Source organism: Rasamsonia byssochlamydoides (genome assembly GCF_041956645.1).
Source record: "Rasamsonia byssochlamydoides strain NRRL 3658 unplaced genomic scaffold VTN77scaffold_72, whole genome shotgun sequence".
Lineage (NCBI taxonomy): Eukaryota > Fungi > Ascomycota > Eurotiomycetes > Eurotiales > Trichocomaceae > Rasamsonia > Rasamsonia byssochlamydoides.
In genome coordinates this window covers 101,874-119,142 of record NW_027192455.1, presented here as the reverse complement: position 1 = coordinate 119,142, position 17,269 = coordinate 101,874, and the positions used below count along the sequence as shown (strand labels likewise).

Below are 17,269 nucleotides of genomic sequence, written 5' to 3'. Positions count from 1 at the left end.
CTTGCCAATAGAAAGAGCCTTGCTCGATTGATCGTGCCAAAGGCGTTACTAACGCAAACCGCACAGATCCTTCAATCCAGACTCGGAGGTCTTGTAGGTCGGGAAATCCGACATGTCCCTTTCTCTCGCAAAACCTCGACCGCCCTCAGCACCATCCAGGAATATCGGAGCCTCCACGAAGAGCTCCTCAATCAGTCCGGCATTATCCTCACGCTCCCGGAGCATGTACTGTCCTTCATGCTCAGCGGACACCAGTGTCTCTCGGATGCGCGACTGAAACCCGCGAGCGCCATGGTGACCGTGCAGTCCTGGTTGCAAGAAGTATGCAGCGATGTCCTTGACGAATCTGACTTCACTCTGGGAGTGAGGACGCAGCTGATCTATCCCAGTGGCCCACAGCTGGCGCTGGACGGACAGCCGCACCGGTGGAAGGTTGCGCAGAAGCTGCTCAGTTTAGTTGAAATCCATTTGCAGGATCTCCAACTGGAATACCCACGTAGTGTCGAGGTCGTGCGACGGAGGATGGAAGGATTCCCGTTTATCCATTTTCTGCGTCGGGACGTCGAACACGCTTTGCATCAACGTCTGGTAGACGACATCTGCCATGGTCAGACCCCAATTCTTCCGATGGCCGCAAAACACGACCAGCAGGCGGTTCGAGCGTTTCTCTCTGATGCCAGAGTCGATGTAGCAGTCACGGAATGTGCATGCCGGGCCTTTGCAGGTCAGCCCGCTGCAGTCAAGAATCTCTTCTTGCTGCGCGGATTGCTGGTGCACGGTATCCTTCTGTTGTGTCTAAAAAAACGGTGGAATGTTCAGTATGGGTTGCACCCCAAGCGTGATCCAATTGCTGTTCCGTTCCATGCCAAAGGGGTACCGTCCGAGCAGGCAGAGTGGGGTCATCCTGATGTCGCCATTCTCTTCACTTGTCTGGCGTTCTATTATAGCGGACTGACTATCCCGCAGCTGCGTCAGGCTCTGCAGCATATATTGCGGGCGGACGATCCATCTAGCGAGTATGATCGTTGGACACATCACTCCGCCACGCTCCCGGAGTCGCTTCGGCATTGGAATCTAATCAACATTGACGACGATGGGCAGATTCGGGCAATTTGGGAACACCTGCGTTTCGTCGTCGTTGTGATTGAGGACTACTTAAACCACTTCGTGTTTCCAATCCACGCTAAACAATTCAGCCAAAAGTTGCAGGCATCTGGGTGGGATATTCCTCTGTTTTCTTTCAGGGATAAGCAATCAAAGTCCGGCTTGTCGGCGTTGACGACCGGATTCAGCGGTACAAACGACAACCGACGGATGCTGCCGTTGACCATCCGACAAGAGGATCTCCCGGGGTTATCGCATACCAATGCAGAGGTGCTCACTTACCTACTACAGGCGCGGAACAGATCGTATGTGGTTGCTGCCCAGTCGAATGGGAAACGGCTATCTGAAATTCAATTCCTCTCTCGGCTCCAAGACATGGGCATTCGTCTCCTCATTGACGCTGGGGCGCATATCTTGGAGTTAGACAACAAAAGTCTCGTCCAACAATGGCTACACATTGATCATGAAGCACCTGCGACGGTCTACTTCGACGTGGATAACAAGGCCTGGGTGCTAGATCGCAATGACAAAGTCGTGCCCCTTTTGGCATCTCCATTTGTCGACAATCTGGAGAATTGTCTCGTTTATCTGGATGAGGCTCACACTCGTGGGACTGATCTCAAGTTTCCCGAGTCGGCCCGTGGGGCGTTGACTTTGAGTCTCGGGCAGACGAAAGATCACACCGTTCAAGGTATATAAATCTCCCTTTGCCTGGGTACTTGGACTAATTGAGATCTAGCTGCCATGAGACTCCGACAATTGGGAACATCGCAGTCTATTGTGTTCATTGCCTCCCCCGAAGTCCACCAGAGTATCTTAGATCTTCGTCAAAAATCCCCCGGGGACAGCGTCGATGCGTCCGACGTTGTCAGCTGGCTTCTCGAGCAGACTTGCCGGAGCAACGAGCAACTACAGCATTTGTACCTGGCGCAGGGATATGACTTCTGCCGCCGGATGCAAGCCGCGTCGGCACACGCGAAGTTTCTGACCAACTCCGACCACCGAGAAGCGTATCTAAAGGTGCTGCTACAGCCAGAACAACAAACGCTGGAGCAGCTATACAAGCCCAGACCGGAAGGCGAGTTTGTAGAAAGTGGATTAAGCGGACAGGGAAAGTTGCAGGAGTTTTGGGAGGAGCTGAAGAGGCAGCAAGAGGGCCTGAAGAACAGCAGCGAGACAACCCATCCTAGCTCAGCATTCCAGGAGGTTGAACAGGAGCGAGAAGTCGCCTTTCAGGTCGAGGAGGTGCGGCAAGTCCAGCGGCCGGTGCACTTCGAAGCCTTAACCTTTCCTGGGCTGCATCGAGCCTTGGTGCACTTTGTAGAGACGGGTGAACTGCTCGGATCTGAAGGGTATGAACCAGCCTTCTCAGCTCTGCGACGAACGACACTGGGTCACAAGTACGGAATCCGCCCTGCCAGCAAATCCCGTCTTTTTGTTTCGACAGAATTTACCAGAAGCGTCAAGTTGAAGAGAAGTGGCTGGCATGATGATTTCCTGGTCAGTAGAACACACAAATCCCACAAATGGGAATATACTAACCCTCTTACGCACGCAGCGTCCGGTACATTGGATTGTCTGGAGTCCAAAAACCCAGACGGCACTCGTCGTCATCCCGGAAGAAGCAGAGGGCCTCATTCCGGTGATTCGAGGGTTGGATAACCCACCGGGGGCGCATCTCCTCGTGTATGCTGCACCAGTTACTAAAAGCATGCTACAGTTTAATCGTCTCAGGTTCTACTCCCTGCCGAGTCTCGAGGAAGGTAAGGGGCTCCCGAACCGGCTGATCATTGAACTGGGTATTCTGGCCGGCCGCCTGTACTTTGAATATGCAGAGTACGGTGACATCGTACGTTATCTCCATGAGACAGAGAGTCTTTCGTTTACAGACAACCCTATCGGCTTCCTCGAAGAGTGGTTTGCTGTCACGCGGAAAGGCCAAGATATCGGACACACTCCCATGGGCTATATCTGCCAAGGACGGCCACTATCGAAGCATTACTCATTTTTTATGGCTAGGCCAGCGGTGAGCGATGCGGAGGACGAGCAATCAATCCAGTCTGGCTCAAGTGGGGAGTCACGATAATATGAACAGAAGCGATGGCGGAGATACCGGTGACGGGGGCGACGAGAGTGGACTGGAATTGGATGACGATGCCGTCGGGGTTGATTGAGTACGATTCGTAGCGGTCGGCGCAGGAATAAGAATGAGAGGGCATATGGTTGTTCGAGGAAGCCGTTAACAGTGGCGTCAGACTAGCTTAGGGAAGGAGCCAGTGATGTCATGTCTATCAGCTGGGGATCTCGTGATCTTGATGTTGACCCTTGACGGAGACGTCCTCAAAGTCAAAAGCTTTTCTAAGTTGGAGATATTGTCTTTCTTGTCAAATAGTTTGCGCCGCAGCACGCTCGCACCATCCTGCACCCAATACCATGGCATAACCTGCTCGAAAGTGTCCTGTTCGGGACAATACTTAGCCTGGGCTGAATCTGCTTGTAGAATATTATGGCAAAGAGAGCGATCGGGCTAACAAGGGCAAGAGAGTACCAGAATGTCACCAGCTCCCAGGTCTGTTTCACGACTGATTGCTGGTGGCAGTCGACTGACAGGTAGTCAAGCACCGGGACGATCTAGCTCGCACTTTCCCCAGATCAGATGGATCCTTCCTAAGTCCGGAGTAGATGTGGCCAATGGGAGTCTTTCGCTTCGGTGAAATCACTTATCACTTCCAGTTTCAACTCTTCCTTACGGAGTACAGGGCTACCTAACAAAGGGAGGACGATGAAAGTGGAATGCTTGTACCCGACTTTCTCTGGAGGTCTAATGGTGGACAGGAACAATTTACAAAGCCTCCAGGGCGGTGAATGAGGCGGCAGCGTTCTGCCAGACCATGACGTATGAACAGGAATACAGTGCCCGGATGGAGCGAACACAAGAAACCCCGCAAGATACCACAATCAAGGAAAGCAATGCAGAGAAGATCATCTTCTCCATGCGGGGAGAAGACTTGAAGCCCGAGATAAGGACCTGGATTTGGAATAAATGGCAGCACTGACCCTAAGCCCTAAGCTAAGCCCTGATCCGGCGCTAGTCCGGCCGCGGAGCCAGCCAATAGCAAACCGGCCTGTAAGAAGCCGAGGTCTTGCGCGCGGTCCAGCGGAAGGGACGGACGACGTCATTACTTAATAGCGAGTAAGCCAGAAACCAAGTTCATCGCAATGGAAAAAATTCAATAAATAGACAGGAATAAAATAGAACATAAAATAATCAATTTTTCATCTCGTGACTGGACTCGCTTGCTGGGATTGAGTATTCGACCGTGAGGGGCCTAGGGTAGCTTACATTATTACATAACTCGATCGCTCTTAGCTAGTTACCTACATAGCTATGGCGTCGCAAGCCGTGAAGAAAGCTGTCACCCTGCTGGGGGCCGGGTCGCAGGGGAGACGGCTTGCATATATGGTACGTATATCACTCCGTCGGATACAGATATTAGATATACGGTCATTCCCTACATATATATATTTAAACTTGTCTTGTCATCAGTCATAATATCATCTAACAAAGGTGCCTACTTTATATATTGACTTTCTCGCTACTAGTGGTCTCGACTCGGCCGACCAGTCCACCTCATTGACCAGAACGAGAAACAGCTCTCCCGGGCGTGGGACGAGATCCAAGCGCTGCGATTAAACAATGTCGAAATCGCGCGCAAGGTCGACAGATGGGGGTCGATAATCACGTCCTCTCCTCAGAAGGGCCTGGAGCATGCGGTATCGAATTCGTGGCTTCTTGTTGAGGTAAGTTTCCAAATTACATACTCTCTGTCTATGCCCTCGCTGGTAGGGCTTCAAGCTGACAGGTTTTGAACAGTGTGTGCCGGAATCGCTCGAGCTCAAGCGCGAAGTCATCAAGCAGATGGATGAGGCTGCTGCGCCGGACACCATCATCGCGTCCAATTCGAGCAGCTATACGATTTTAGAGATCTTGAAGAATCTGGACGTGAAGCATCGCGATCGATTCGTGAGTTTGCATTCATGTAAGTCCAAGCCAGAAATAAATTATAGATTATACATAACGTACTGATGCTGACTTTCCTCCAGACTGGCCACCCGAAACGCCTGGTAAGTACTTAAAAGAGCGAACATTCGATGAGATTGTTGGGAAAAAAAGAGAAAAAATGCTGACTGACATAGCAATTGAGATCATGGGCTCCGACGAGACCAACCCTGAAATCATCTCCCGCTTGATGGAGGAGACGAGGAAGCACGGCTTTCAGCCTTTCCATGTTCGTCGCATGTCGACGGGCTTTATTTACAACAGGTATGTTGTTTCTCTCCCTTTCTCCCTCTCCCTCTCTCTCTCTCTCTTTCGTGCCTTTTTCGAGAGCGCACAACTAACGACATCAGAATCTGGGCGGCCATCAAACGCGAAGCACTCCTCGTCCTCGACGAAGGCGTCGCCACACCGGAAGAGGTAGACACCATCTTCAAGAGCGTGCTCAAGACGCCCAAGGGGCCATTCGAGCAGATGGACGTAGTCGGGCTAGACGTCGTCCTGGACATTGAGAAGCACTACAGCGAGACTCGACCCGGGATGATCCCCGAGGGGCCGCGACGGCTGTTGCAGAAGATGGTGGATGAAGGCCGGCTCGGCGTGAAGACTGGGTCGGGGTTCTTTGAATATGGTAGCGACAGTCAGCAGAAGTGAGATCGATCGATAATGAGAAGAATAATCGTGGGAAGACCTATATGTATGATATGGCATGATGACTGCAGTGGGAATAAATTAACCCATCCTGAAAGGTGGTGTGGAAACAGGCTGAGAGAGGCTCTTGTTGATTGATATGTATGTACAGTAGCTGGTCAAAAGTCTCTGTTCACTTTCCATTTTGACAACTCTAGCACGTAATCTAGATCTCCACAAAACCATACACTGTTAATTATATTCATGAAAAAAAGAAACAGATTTTTCAAATTTATAGATAATTAATTGAATTCAAACCTTGGTATAGAAAAAAAAAACAAAACTGTTTACTACTATGATAGTTGTTAAGTGAGCTATTTCCTTTAAATAAATTCGATATATAATTCCGTATATTTTTGATCTATCTTTTACAGAATCTATGGTTATATCTAGTAGCATTTACCTATATTTATCTAATTTTTATTTTCAAAAAGGTAATAATCTCGAAGTATCATTTAATAACCCTTTTAAATAAAGTTAATTGTTGTTTTTGTTTTTTTTTTTTTAAAAAAAAAGAAGAAAGTTGGCTCTAGTTTTTATATATATATACCTTATATTCACTTACGCAATATATGGTATCACTTGGGATATTTTTTTTTAAATCTTTTTTTTTTAAAAAAAAAAAAAAACTAAAAATGCAAGAAGCCTTCCAGCGAGGTCACCACTGAAGCAAACAGTTAACTATTTACGGAGTAGTATCCGAGACGAAAGAAAAGAATGGCACGAGTCAGACAGATCGACCCCGCTCTTTAGGTAAGATTTGGGCTTATATATAATCAGCCTCTCTTCCCTAATCGTCGTCGTCTTTTTGTGGCCCTGTTATACTAATCAAAAGGGATCGTCTTCAATAATTTTTGCATCGACAGAAAATATATTAAGAATACAACATTAGTAAGGACACATTGATAGCTAAGCATGAATAATGATCATGAAATGCGACCTAACTGGTCTTTGAGAGCCTATGTAGGTACCTAACTTACCTACCTAAATAAATCCTAATCCTACTAAGGATGGTAATAATCGAGAATCGGTTAATTAAGCATGAAAGGACAGAGGCCACGCCGCTAGCGATCAGCCTGGTTGGCACCATACTGTACTGTACCTATATATACATAACGCATAGCTCGTAGTATAGTGAGTGAGCGAGCGGTTTTGTCCATACATTACCTTGCCTTTACCTTTTCTAGAGGATCAGTCAGACGCGCAGTCCGGCTCAATATTTGTCCAGTTCAGCTGAACCCGAGACGGGATCTGATCCGATCCATCGTCCGTTCGTTTATTATTACTATGGCGGGCACAGAAATAAGAATTCCCTGGTCCTACTCTTCTCATCATCCCCAACAACAGACTACTGACGATGACACCGCTAACGGCGTCGCGGATGGACGTGTCCCTGCTCCATCCCTCCAAAGCGACCTATCCGTCAACTGGGCCAAGTTTCGCCCTTCCGCAATCACCTCCGAGACATTCGCATTCAACCAGCAACTTCAGGAGATTGAAGCGGGGGTGCCAAAATGGTGGGAGGTGAGTTGACTATTTAGTTTTTCTTATTTCTAGAAATAATATTATCTTGGATTTAATGCTGTGCGGATGCTTACATCGATTATATGCTACCAGGTTGGCGCAGCAGAATACCGACTCATGCGGAAGAATGGTCTCACGCCCCTCCCTGCTGCGACTTTGCTTCCCACTGCGGAGCTGTTCAGCATCCCTTCTCGAGATACCGATCGAATGATTCCGTGTCGCGTGCTGCGGCCAGGTCAGGGTCCAGTTCGGGGTCTGTTCCTGCACGTCCACGGCGGCGGATGGGTGCTCAACGACGAGGCATCGTCAGATGTCTACCTCCAGGAGATCGCCGACCGATGTGGCCTGGTCTGCCTGTCGGTAGGGTACCGCCTCGCCCCGGAGCATCCGTACCCTGCTGGGCCAGACGACTGCTTTGACATCGCGAGCTGGCTGATAACGCACGCGTCGCGATGCTTCGGCACGCAGCTGGTCTTCATCGGCGGCGAGAGCGCAGGGGCGCACCTCTCTATCGTCACCGCGCTTCGGCTTCTGCAGTCGTCGGTGCAAGAGCTCGCCTCCTTCCGGCTGAAGGGGCTGCTGCTGCATTACGGCGCCTACTCGCTGCGGTGGCAGCCCGGCACGAAGCTGTTTCGCCGGCAGCCAACGCTCATCCTCGACGAGGACATGATGGTCCATTTCCGCGACGCCTATGTGCCGGGCATAAAGGACGACGAGCGGCAGCTCACGGCGCCGGATGTGTCACCGTTCTTTGCCGATCTGGCGAGTCTGGACCTCCCGCCGGCGCTGTTCACTATCGGCACGGAAGACTGTCTGCTCGAGGACTCGGTCTTTATGAGCACGCGCTGGATGATTGCTTGCAAGGAAGCCGTGCTGAAGATCTACCCGGGCAGTCCGCACGGGTTTATCCTCTTTCCGCCTGAGAAGCATGAGAATACGAAGATGGCGCTGCAGGATGTGAAGACTTTTGTCGATATGCAGTTGTCGACCACTACGGTGGAAAGTGGTACTGGACGTGCTAGATGTGCTACGTGTGGTACCTGCACGGAGAGAAAAGACTCATGATGATAGATCACGTATATAGCCTTTTCTTTAGATGCAGTTGCAGATCCAGAACAGGACATTATTGCATTCATCCTGGTTTCCCATCTCGCACTGCGCAGACAGGTTTAAATAGTCAAGAAGCGTATAGAATAGAGTCAGACATGCGGTAGGATTTTGCACAACAAAATAGCCTACATTATTCACTATTAAGGTGCAGTATCAAGGATAACATGGAGGTAAAATAAAAGTCTCTCTAGTGAAAAGATCCTTATACTGCGTTGGGAGTAACACCGGCTGATAAATTACGATATATCCCTCGTGCCACTTCTACTGATTACGGAAGAAGCTTTTTTTACCTTTAGGTATCTAGGTAATCATTTGTGGTGATACCTAACCTCAGAGAGTCGTAGCAAACAGAAGAAGGATCACCCGGGGCCCCGCGATACCCCGCACTCTGCTTTCCCCGCCTTTCCTGGTTGGGGATGGGCCTGCTGATATGATCTGCGGGTGTACCCACTACTACGTACCAGCTACCAGGTACTAGGTGCTGCCTGTTTGTACCTAGATACTACCTAGGGAGGTACAGTACCACCGAGTAGATACCTAAGGTCAACGGTATTGCAAAATGGACCAATGCCAAGTCAGGTCGCGGACTTGAATTGAGCTGAGAGTGACACTGGGATTGCCCAACAAAACTCCCGTACAGTACCCTCTTTCTGCTTACGCACTCGAAGCTACCTAGGTACCTGTACCTAGGTATGTCTAACAACCCCCCAGCAGGCACGATACTCAAGGCTGGCGACGCCCGTGATGGATGTACATACATATGTACATACATACTTCCTCGTTGCAGGTGAGAGCCGACCACCACCCCGCTTTGTATAGCACTACGTTAATTGATGAGGACAGACAACCGACGCCAACTAATTATTTATCCCCGACTATCGCTCTTGAGGATTATCGATTAATCTATTTTTTTCTTCCTTCCCTTCCTCGATAGATCAATCAATTACAATCACCATGCCAGGTAGACTTGCCGAAAAAGTCGCCATCGTCACCGGCGCCGGGCAAGGCTTCGGCGAAGGCATCACAAAGAAATTCATCGAGGAGGGCGCAAAGGTCGTGCTCGTCGACATCAACACTGCCAACGCCGAGAGAGTCGCAGCCGCCCAGCCGCCTGGCACCGCTGTGTTCGTTACGGGCGACGTGTCGGTGGAAGCGGACTGGCGAAAGGCCATCGATACAGCGCTGGCGCAGTTTGGCCAGGTCGATGTCGTGGTCAACAATGCGGGTGTTGTTAATATAGCGATGGTACGTCTGCCACATATACGTATATACGTGAGGTGATCTTGGAAGATCCATGCTGAGAGATATGCAGCCCTCAATCGAAGTCGTGGAGCAGGAATTCGACCGGCTGATCCGCATCAACACGAAGAGCCTCTACCACAGCGCAAAAGTGATCGTGCCCGTCTTCCGCCAGCAGGGCCGCGGCGGCGTCTTTGTCAACATCTCCAGCATCAGCGCGCCTCGACCACGGCCCAATCTGGTATGGTATGCAGCCAGTAAGGGGGCTGTCAGTGCAGTAAGTCTGACACAGTTCGTTCACTGCAAGTCTGATCTATCTATCCATCGAACGAGGTTACTCACGATCGATAATGTGGACAGGCAACAAAAGGTCTAGCTGCGGAATTAGCCAAGGACAACATCCGATGCAACGCTATCTGCCCGGTAGTAGGAGAGACGGCCATGTGAGTTCTCCTCTGATGCCCAGCACGACGCATTTCAAGAATCGTTACTGATTTTTAATGTAGGATCCCTCTCGTCCTGGGCAAGCAAGACACGCCCGAGAATCGCCAGACCTACCTTTCCGGGATCCCACTGGGCCGGTTCGCGACTCCGGCGGATGTCGCCAATGCGGCGGCCTTTCTGGCCAGCGACGAGGCGAGCTTTATTACGGGTATTGAGCTGCCGGTCGATGGGGGGAGATCGTTGAATTAGCTGGTAGTATAGTGTCATATTGTGTGGTGTTGAACCTGGATCTTGCAAGTATTTACCACATGAAGTGTTCGAATTTACCGCTTTGCCCTGCCCTGCAGCGTCTCATAGTTATATACGTAGATGTAAATCAGGTCTGTGGACCTCTAGGATTTATGAAACGCCGAATTCTGGCTGCCCGGTACTGTACTTTTCGTCAGTTTGAATATTGCCAGCAGAGATAAATCTGTCTCTAATGTTCTAATCGACTACGACTTACGGTGGACGGCTAAAACATTATCAAAACAATTGATTTCTTCTTTCTTTCTTTCTTTATTCCTTCCTTTTTGAATTACCACCTACGTACTACAGACAAAGACTACTACCATACAACAAAACAACATTAGTTTATTGATTGAATTCATGATTCATGACAATATTATATGCAGCAAGGGTAAGGGATAGATGACAAGGAAGTAGCACTTAATCGAATCGAATCGGGTAAGAAAGAGGACGAGAATGAAAAAAGGAAAAAATAAAAAATAAAAAAAAAATAAAAAGCTCCTACACCCACCAACCTAATAATATAGTAGTGGATTCAAAATTCAAGAATGCAAAACATATCTACACACAAAAAGAAAAAAGGGCCTGACAGTATGTGATTCGATTCACTATAGGTAATGCCTGTTTTCTGTCTGTCTAAGCAAGCAGCGGCAAGGATTCAATAAGAATCAAGAAGTTGAACCGGAACGGCAGCTCAGTTGTGTTGGGTTAAAAAAAAAAAAGAAAAAGAAGAAAACAACGCGGAGAGCAGATAAACATATTGGTTAGAAGGCTATGATTATATTAATAATCGTTCAGTCACATTGGTTTTTTTTCTTCCTGGATAGTGTCTGTATATTCAGTACAGTAATAGAAGCCTCCAAAGCACGTACTGTAGCTAGCTGTACATGATATATTGTGCTGTATAGGTATCATCTGTCTGGGATGTGGTATTGTAAGCTAGAACGGTAGAAGCTGCCTATTTCATCGACAGAGAAAAAAAAATGCTTTTTCTTCCTTTCTTTTTTTCTTTCTTTCCTTTTCCTTTTCCTTTCCCTTTCCTTTTCTTTTTTCTTTTTCCTTTTTCCTTTTTTTTTTTGCTCCATGATTCAACCCGTCTTCATTCCCCAGGGTGGATTCCATTGTAGGATTGATTGATGTTGTGCACACCTTCTTTGGGTGGGAACCATAGGTTCTCGGATAATAAGGTAGGCACTCAAGCCAAGTAATAAATACGTACCCTCATTCTCAAACCACTGCTTCGAAGCGTCGGCCATATGAATTGCGGTATAATCTTGCATAAAATGAAAGCTAAGTTCCCATCTACAATACGTCGTCTAAAGTTTGTGTTCACTGCCGCATTTCTCCCATTATCCTACAAAACGTTTTATTTCTCAATAAAATTCCATGATAACGCTATTATAACAAACGTATTTTTTAAATGAAGAATTGCCTGAAATTCTTTGTTTAGAAAATATTTCGATTTTGAATTATAATGGCTTTTCACACTTCTGTACTAAGCATAATCCAAATTTTATCGGATAATAGTGAAGTCGAGAATCCTAATAAAACTTTTCTTACATGTCCGACGAATATTCTACCATGTGATTTCAGTCTTGAAGAAATCTGGCTTTAGTGTTCATTTTCAAGGGTGAACTTTTGAGGGATTGAAGGGAGATTTCTGCCATAGTATATCCTGTAGATTATACGGTTTTCTGCAGAATCTGGATATATGATGTGTACTCGTATTCCGAGTATGCTTTGACTTCAAATACCCACGTTCCAATGGAAGGAGATGCAAAATGCTCAATACGCTGTGTACAGTCTCTTGCCATCTAGAAATCTCTGATATTGGTATACCTCATCTGAAATGTTTTTTTTTAATCATGAGATGTCAGTTAACACTTTATCATATAGGATTCATTTCGTGGCAAAAAATAGAGAGAGAAAGAGAGAGAAGAGAGAAGAGAGGTGAGAAGAAAGAAAAAAGACAAGAGACAAGAATAGAACAAGTCAAAAAGAGGGAACTTGCAGGAATTACAAGAAATTATCCTTCCTTCCTAACATTTTCCTTCTGTATATACAGCCATCATGAGAAGAATAGACCTATAATATGTAAAGTCTGCATGTATCCTTTATCCTTGACCTATCGGTACGAAGGTACTCTCTGTCACTTAAGCTATTTATTTACTCGTCTAGGAGACAACGTCTCCGATAGACATCAAACTGCGCAGCACGTAGCATTCAATAGCACTCAGGGTATTCCTTCGTAAGTACAATCTCAATAATAGATACTATCCTGCTCATTCCATATGAGTATCCTACAAGCATCTTCATTTCATTCTAACCGCAAGCGAATCTCGTAGTTAACTAGTTTGTGAATCACTTCGCAATCAGCCCCCCATCCACAACAAGACTCGTCCCAGTAACGTAATTGCTCGCCTGGCTGGCCAGAAACACTATCGCCCCGCGGAAATCTTCTGGCAGGCCCCATCGTCCCGCGGGCGTTCGGTCGATGATGTAGTCGTGATATGCCTTGTCGCGGATATACACCTCGGTTAGGGGGGTTTTGACGTACCTAGAATGACAAAAGAATCGGTTAATGGCATCCTTTATTTGCAGTGAAGGAAAGTGTAAGAGTGGCAGAAGGCTGGCTCCTACCCCGGACAGATACAGTTAACCTGGATCCCCCGACTCGCCCACTCGTTGCTCATCGCCTTGGTCATCTGCAACACACCCCCCTTCTCGCCGCGTAAGGGCTGATGTTGACGTTCCCGATGAAGGAGATGATGCTCGCAACGTTGATGATCTTCCCTGGTCGATTCAGCTGGAGGAGTCGGCGGCCGACTTCTTGGGCGGCGACGAAGCTGGCTTTGAGGTTGACGGCGAAGACCTGAATAACATCAATAAGAAACGAAATTCATGCATCACAGTAGTAGTTTCACGGGTAAGAATTATTATTATTATTTTATGAGGGTTGCTACCGCATCAATATCCTCATCCGAAAAATCCTCCACCTTCCCCCTTCGATTAATCCCCGCACAGTTGAGCAGAATATCCGGGATCACGCCGCTCTCCCAGATCTTGGCGAAGGTCTCGCGCAGCGCCTTGCTGTCAGCCACGTCGGCATGGAAGACGCGCAGGGTGCGTCCGGCTTTCTGGACGCCCTCGGCCAGGAGGTTCGATCGGGATTCATCGGGCAGCTCGATAGAGACGACGTCGGCGCCTGCCTCGGCCAGCGCGAGAGTCATTTCGAGCCCGAGGCCGCCGGTGCCGCCGGTGACGATGGCCGTTTTGCCGGCGAGGGAGAAGAGGGAGCTTAAGTACTGTGACATGATGAGTTGGGCTGTACTGTACTGCAGTGTACTCGTGTAGTGCTTGTGTGATGTGATGTGTTAAGTCGTCTGGCGATCTGATGATAGTCTCCAGGATAGCAGGAAAGGCTGAAATTGGTCAGAAGACGACGAAAAGATGTGGAATATAAGATGGATGATATATACGAAGGTATGTCTGGTCTGATATATAGCTACCTCGTACTTATTTCTCCGCTCAAGCTAATAATCAGTTACTTTAATTTGAATCGTCTACTTAGGTGGTTAGCTTGTCGCATCCAGAAGACATCCACTAGATAGCTAACAGTAAGAATATGCCAAGATTAATCGTAATCATGACTTTCTCCCCCACATTTCCCCACGTTTTGTTGGCGTTCGGACCAATACTCGGTTCATTTTGGTTTCTTCAATTTAATTTAATTTCAGTCAATTTCATGGTTTGGTTGTTCGTTATTCGGCATCTTGTCCAACCAAACCCAACCATCCAAACATTAACTACCTAAATCGGCTACCTGCATAACTACATAGGTACTGTACGTATGTATGTAACTAAGCCAGGTGATCTACTGGCAATCATTGTTTACTCAGAGTAAAGCACTAGGGTGTATTAAGGATATGATATTGCTGACCATCAGAAGGTAAATAGGCCGACCATTTCTGAAGCACACATCCTACATCCTATAACAGTCAAGTTCTAGGAGTTCGGGAACAAAGCGATCTCATCAGTAAAGCAGGCGGATACCCAAGACAAACGAACGGGATGGAATCATATCCTATGTCCCCCCCTGGGATTCGGTCTTGTAATCAATCTAGCTGGATTCTCATGATTTTAATCTTGTCTAGTAATCGTCTTTCAGTCTTGTTAGGTACAAGGTCTAGTCCTTTGTCAAAAGAGATTGTCTTTATCGTTTCTTCCGACAAAGGGAGCATGACTCTTTATCTGTCTGTATCAAATGTGCCGCCAATCACACTAGACATGGTAAAATTCCAAAGACAAGAAGAAGGAAAGAAAGACCTCTCCCCTCCCTTGGCTCTGAGATATACATACGTGTTCAGTACAGACTGTGAGGCAGGTCTCTAGGGGATCTGATCTGATCAAAGGAATCCGTCAACGGTACAGGATACGATAAAAACAACAATTTATTTTATCTAATTTGACTGACTGACTACGAAATAGGCAGAATTCCTAGTTTCAGCCAATGCAGAGTACATACAAACAACACTAAAACAAAATAAAAGACGAGACAATTTTTTTGTGAGAAGACCTTCTAGATCAATAATCGTCTCTCACGAGAAAAATAAAATAAAAATAAATCAGGCTGATTATACTTTATTAGAAATCCAAATTTTTCTGCGCGGGGTCAATATAATTCTGACTCTGATTCCATCCCACCTCTTTGAAAGCGTTTCGTTGCCGTTGTCTCGGATAACCACATAACCACATACTTCATTTATTCATTCATTCATGGGTGAAATTCACGGGTGAGAAAGACGAGATGAGACAGATCGCGTCGTTTCTTCCTGGAACTGGGCCAACAGCCAGCAGAATCTGACAGAACCACCCAGAATAGAACACGGGCTTATTTAGCTTATTTTATAGGAAGTCATTCATTTCTGCGTATATCTTCTATTCATCATCATCATCGTCATCTTTCTGATCGTTCTGTTAGTACCATTTCCTTTATATATGGCGTATTCAATTTAGTTTAGCTGAGATCCAGTTTTTATTATATTTATTATGACGTCCGACCGTTTTCCATGACATATGCTATTTTTTTATTTATTCTACTCAATCAGATGAAAGCAGACTATTTATTCTGTTAGCTTATCCCATCTGCGAGACCCGGACGCAGAACAAGACCCAGGGCTTCGACTTCGGCTTAGGGCTAGGGCTGCGCTTACGGTTGCATATCTACCTACAGCGACAAGAAGCACCTTCCTGCCGCAGAAAGCATCATCCAAGCTTCTTCATCCATCTCGATATCCGGCTTACCATGGATTATATCTCCAGATTTCAACATCAGTCAGTAATTCTGGCAATTCCACACGACTACCTACTTGGTTAGATCCCTTCTCTTCTCCTTTTGTAGTGTTGGAATTTGTTCTGATTTCCTGGTTTAGGCATTATACCGGCCTCAAGCGAATCTGTTCGCACCTATTCGCTTTCTGCTTTATAGGCTACTGGATATATTACGATCAGAGAAATATTAGAAGGATCCGGTATGTACTTGCTCCCACTACTTGAATCCAGTTGGACTGGTTTCAAAATTCAAAAAGAAGATTTTCAATTGTCTCAACCTGTTATCTACCTAGAAGGGAAAGCACCTACTGATTGTTTTGTATTAGATGACGCGACCCCGGTGTAACTTCCCCAGTTATCAAACTTCTGGCAATGGAAGATGCGCATGATACTCGCTCGAGTAGGCCGTGCAATCGGTCAACCAGGCCTCGCCGCCCCTGGAGGGAACCATGGCGACAAGAGCCACTTCGGGCCACTGCCAGACCCGGTCAGGTTGGTCCAAGATCGGCCGGATCCTGATGTAGGCCTGGAGGTCGTGTTGCGGGCAGACGTATGGCGTGACCAATCTGTTCACCTGCCAGCTGCGCACCTCTGGCAAGAGGAGATCGACGTGCATCGGCTGCGTGAATTTCCTGCCGTCGGTCAGGCTGGTGATGTGGAAACCTGCATTTCGCCTGTCAGCCACCCCCAAGAACAAGTAGACGCGGACGAACGGGGGGAAGAACATGGTGGGATGCTCTGGATCGTCCCGCAACATCTCTTGCTGGACGGCGCGCAGCTGCTGGCGGACCTCGTCGTGGGTTGGCCTCTAACGGGAAGTGTGCCATCAGGAAGGCCTCTTCGGAGACGACCACAATGGCGGAGCCCCCCAAGAGGATGTCAGTCTGGACGAAGTCGAGTTGCTTCTCGTCGAATCTGTGAGAAACCACCGTTCCTGGAGCTACTTGGATTCGTTGGGTGCTGGGACTGACGTCTTCTGGCCTGTCCGGCGGCTTGTAGTTGGGCATGACCTCCTCAAGGAGTTGGCGTATTCTGGTTTGGAAGTCCTGCGACATTGTGCGTTTGTCGTGCAGATAAATAAGAAGGATGACTGTTTGTGTCAGCCAGTCATTTCATATCGACAGATTCAAAAGAAGAAATCTCGCAACAGGGGAATGAATCTTACCATGAGTGAATATCTCGGAGTCAGCCCTACTGTCTGTGAGGCGATAGGCGTTGATTACTGATTGATTGATCGATAGCGTGTAGGCGAACAAGTCCAAAAGATGATCAGATGTGATCTCTGGAGAATCGAATCCTCAACCACGTAGGATTTCCGGGATTATATACTCCATATCGTCTTGTTGCAGAGGCAAAATATCTGCCTCATTTCCGGTACAACTTCGCCATATAAAGAATTGTTTGGCTTTGATTCCGATTATTTATATCTGATCAAAGGCAGATTGTCTCAAGATTCTCTTTATCTTTCTTTCCCTTTTTGTC

The 17,269-nt window shown here is 47.4% G+C and overlaps 5 protein-coding genes across 5 annotated transcripts; 3 read left to right on the top strand and 2 right to left on the bottom strand.

Moving 5' to 3' along the window:
* Positions 1 to 4,492: 4,492 nt before the first annotated feature.
* Positions 4,493 to 5,815, top strand: VTN77DRAFT_8469 (uncharacterized protein; the record flags this gene model as incomplete). The annotated part of the gene is made up of 6 exons (XM_069424970.1): positions 4,493 to 4,567; positions 4,708 to 4,905; positions 4,979 to 5,144; positions 5,209 to 5,229; positions 5,302 to 5,428; positions 5,515 to 5,815. The coding sequence occupies 6 exons, from the start codon at positions 4,493 to 4,495 to the stop codon at positions 5,813 to 5,815; spliced, it is 888 nt and encodes a 295-aa protein (XP_069274663.1).
* Positions 5,816 to 7,492: 1,677 nt separating this feature from the next.
* VTN77DRAFT_8468 (uncharacterized protein) lies at positions 7,493 to 9,387 on the top strand (the record flags this gene model as incomplete). Its single annotated transcript, XM_069424969.1, has 4 exons — positions 7,493 to 8,411; positions 9,091 to 9,119; positions 9,197 to 9,272; positions 9,329 to 9,387. The coding sequence occupies 4 exons, from the start codon at positions 7,493 to 7,495 to the stop codon at positions 9,385 to 9,387; spliced, it is 1,083 nt and encodes a 360-aa protein (XP_069274662.1).
* A 52-nt stretch (positions 9,388 to 9,439) lies between these two features.
* On the top strand, positions 9,440 to 10,417 carry VTN77DRAFT_8467 (uncharacterized protein; the record flags this gene model as incomplete). Its single annotated transcript, XM_069424968.1, has 4 exons — positions 9,440 to 9,730; positions 9,798 to 10,001; positions 10,085 to 10,167; positions 10,231 to 10,417. The coding sequence occupies 4 exons, from the start codon at positions 9,440 to 9,442 to the stop codon at positions 10,415 to 10,417; spliced, it is 765 nt and encodes a 254-aa protein (XP_069274661.1).
* A 2,400-nt stretch (positions 10,418 to 12,817) lies between these two features.
* On the bottom strand, positions 12,818 to 13,161 carry VTN77DRAFT_8466 (uncharacterized protein; the record flags this gene model as incomplete). The annotated part of the gene is made up of 2 exons (XM_069424967.1): positions 12,818 to 13,013; positions 13,097 to 13,161. The coding sequence occupies 2 exons, from the start codon at positions 13,159 to 13,161 to the stop codon at positions 12,818 to 12,820; spliced, it is 261 nt and encodes an 86-aa protein (XP_069274660.1).
* A 2,984-nt stretch (positions 13,162 to 16,145) lies between these two features.
* On the bottom strand, positions 16,146 to 16,842 carry VTN77DRAFT_8465 (uncharacterized protein; the record flags this gene model as incomplete). Its single annotated transcript, XM_069424966.1, has 2 exons — positions 16,146 to 16,450; positions 16,578 to 16,842. 2 exons carry the CDS (start codon positions 16,840 to 16,842, stop codon positions 16,146 to 16,148), a joined length of 570 nt encoding a protein of 189 aa, XP_069274659.1.
* Between the last annotated feature and the right edge of the window lie 427 nt (positions 16,843 to 17,269).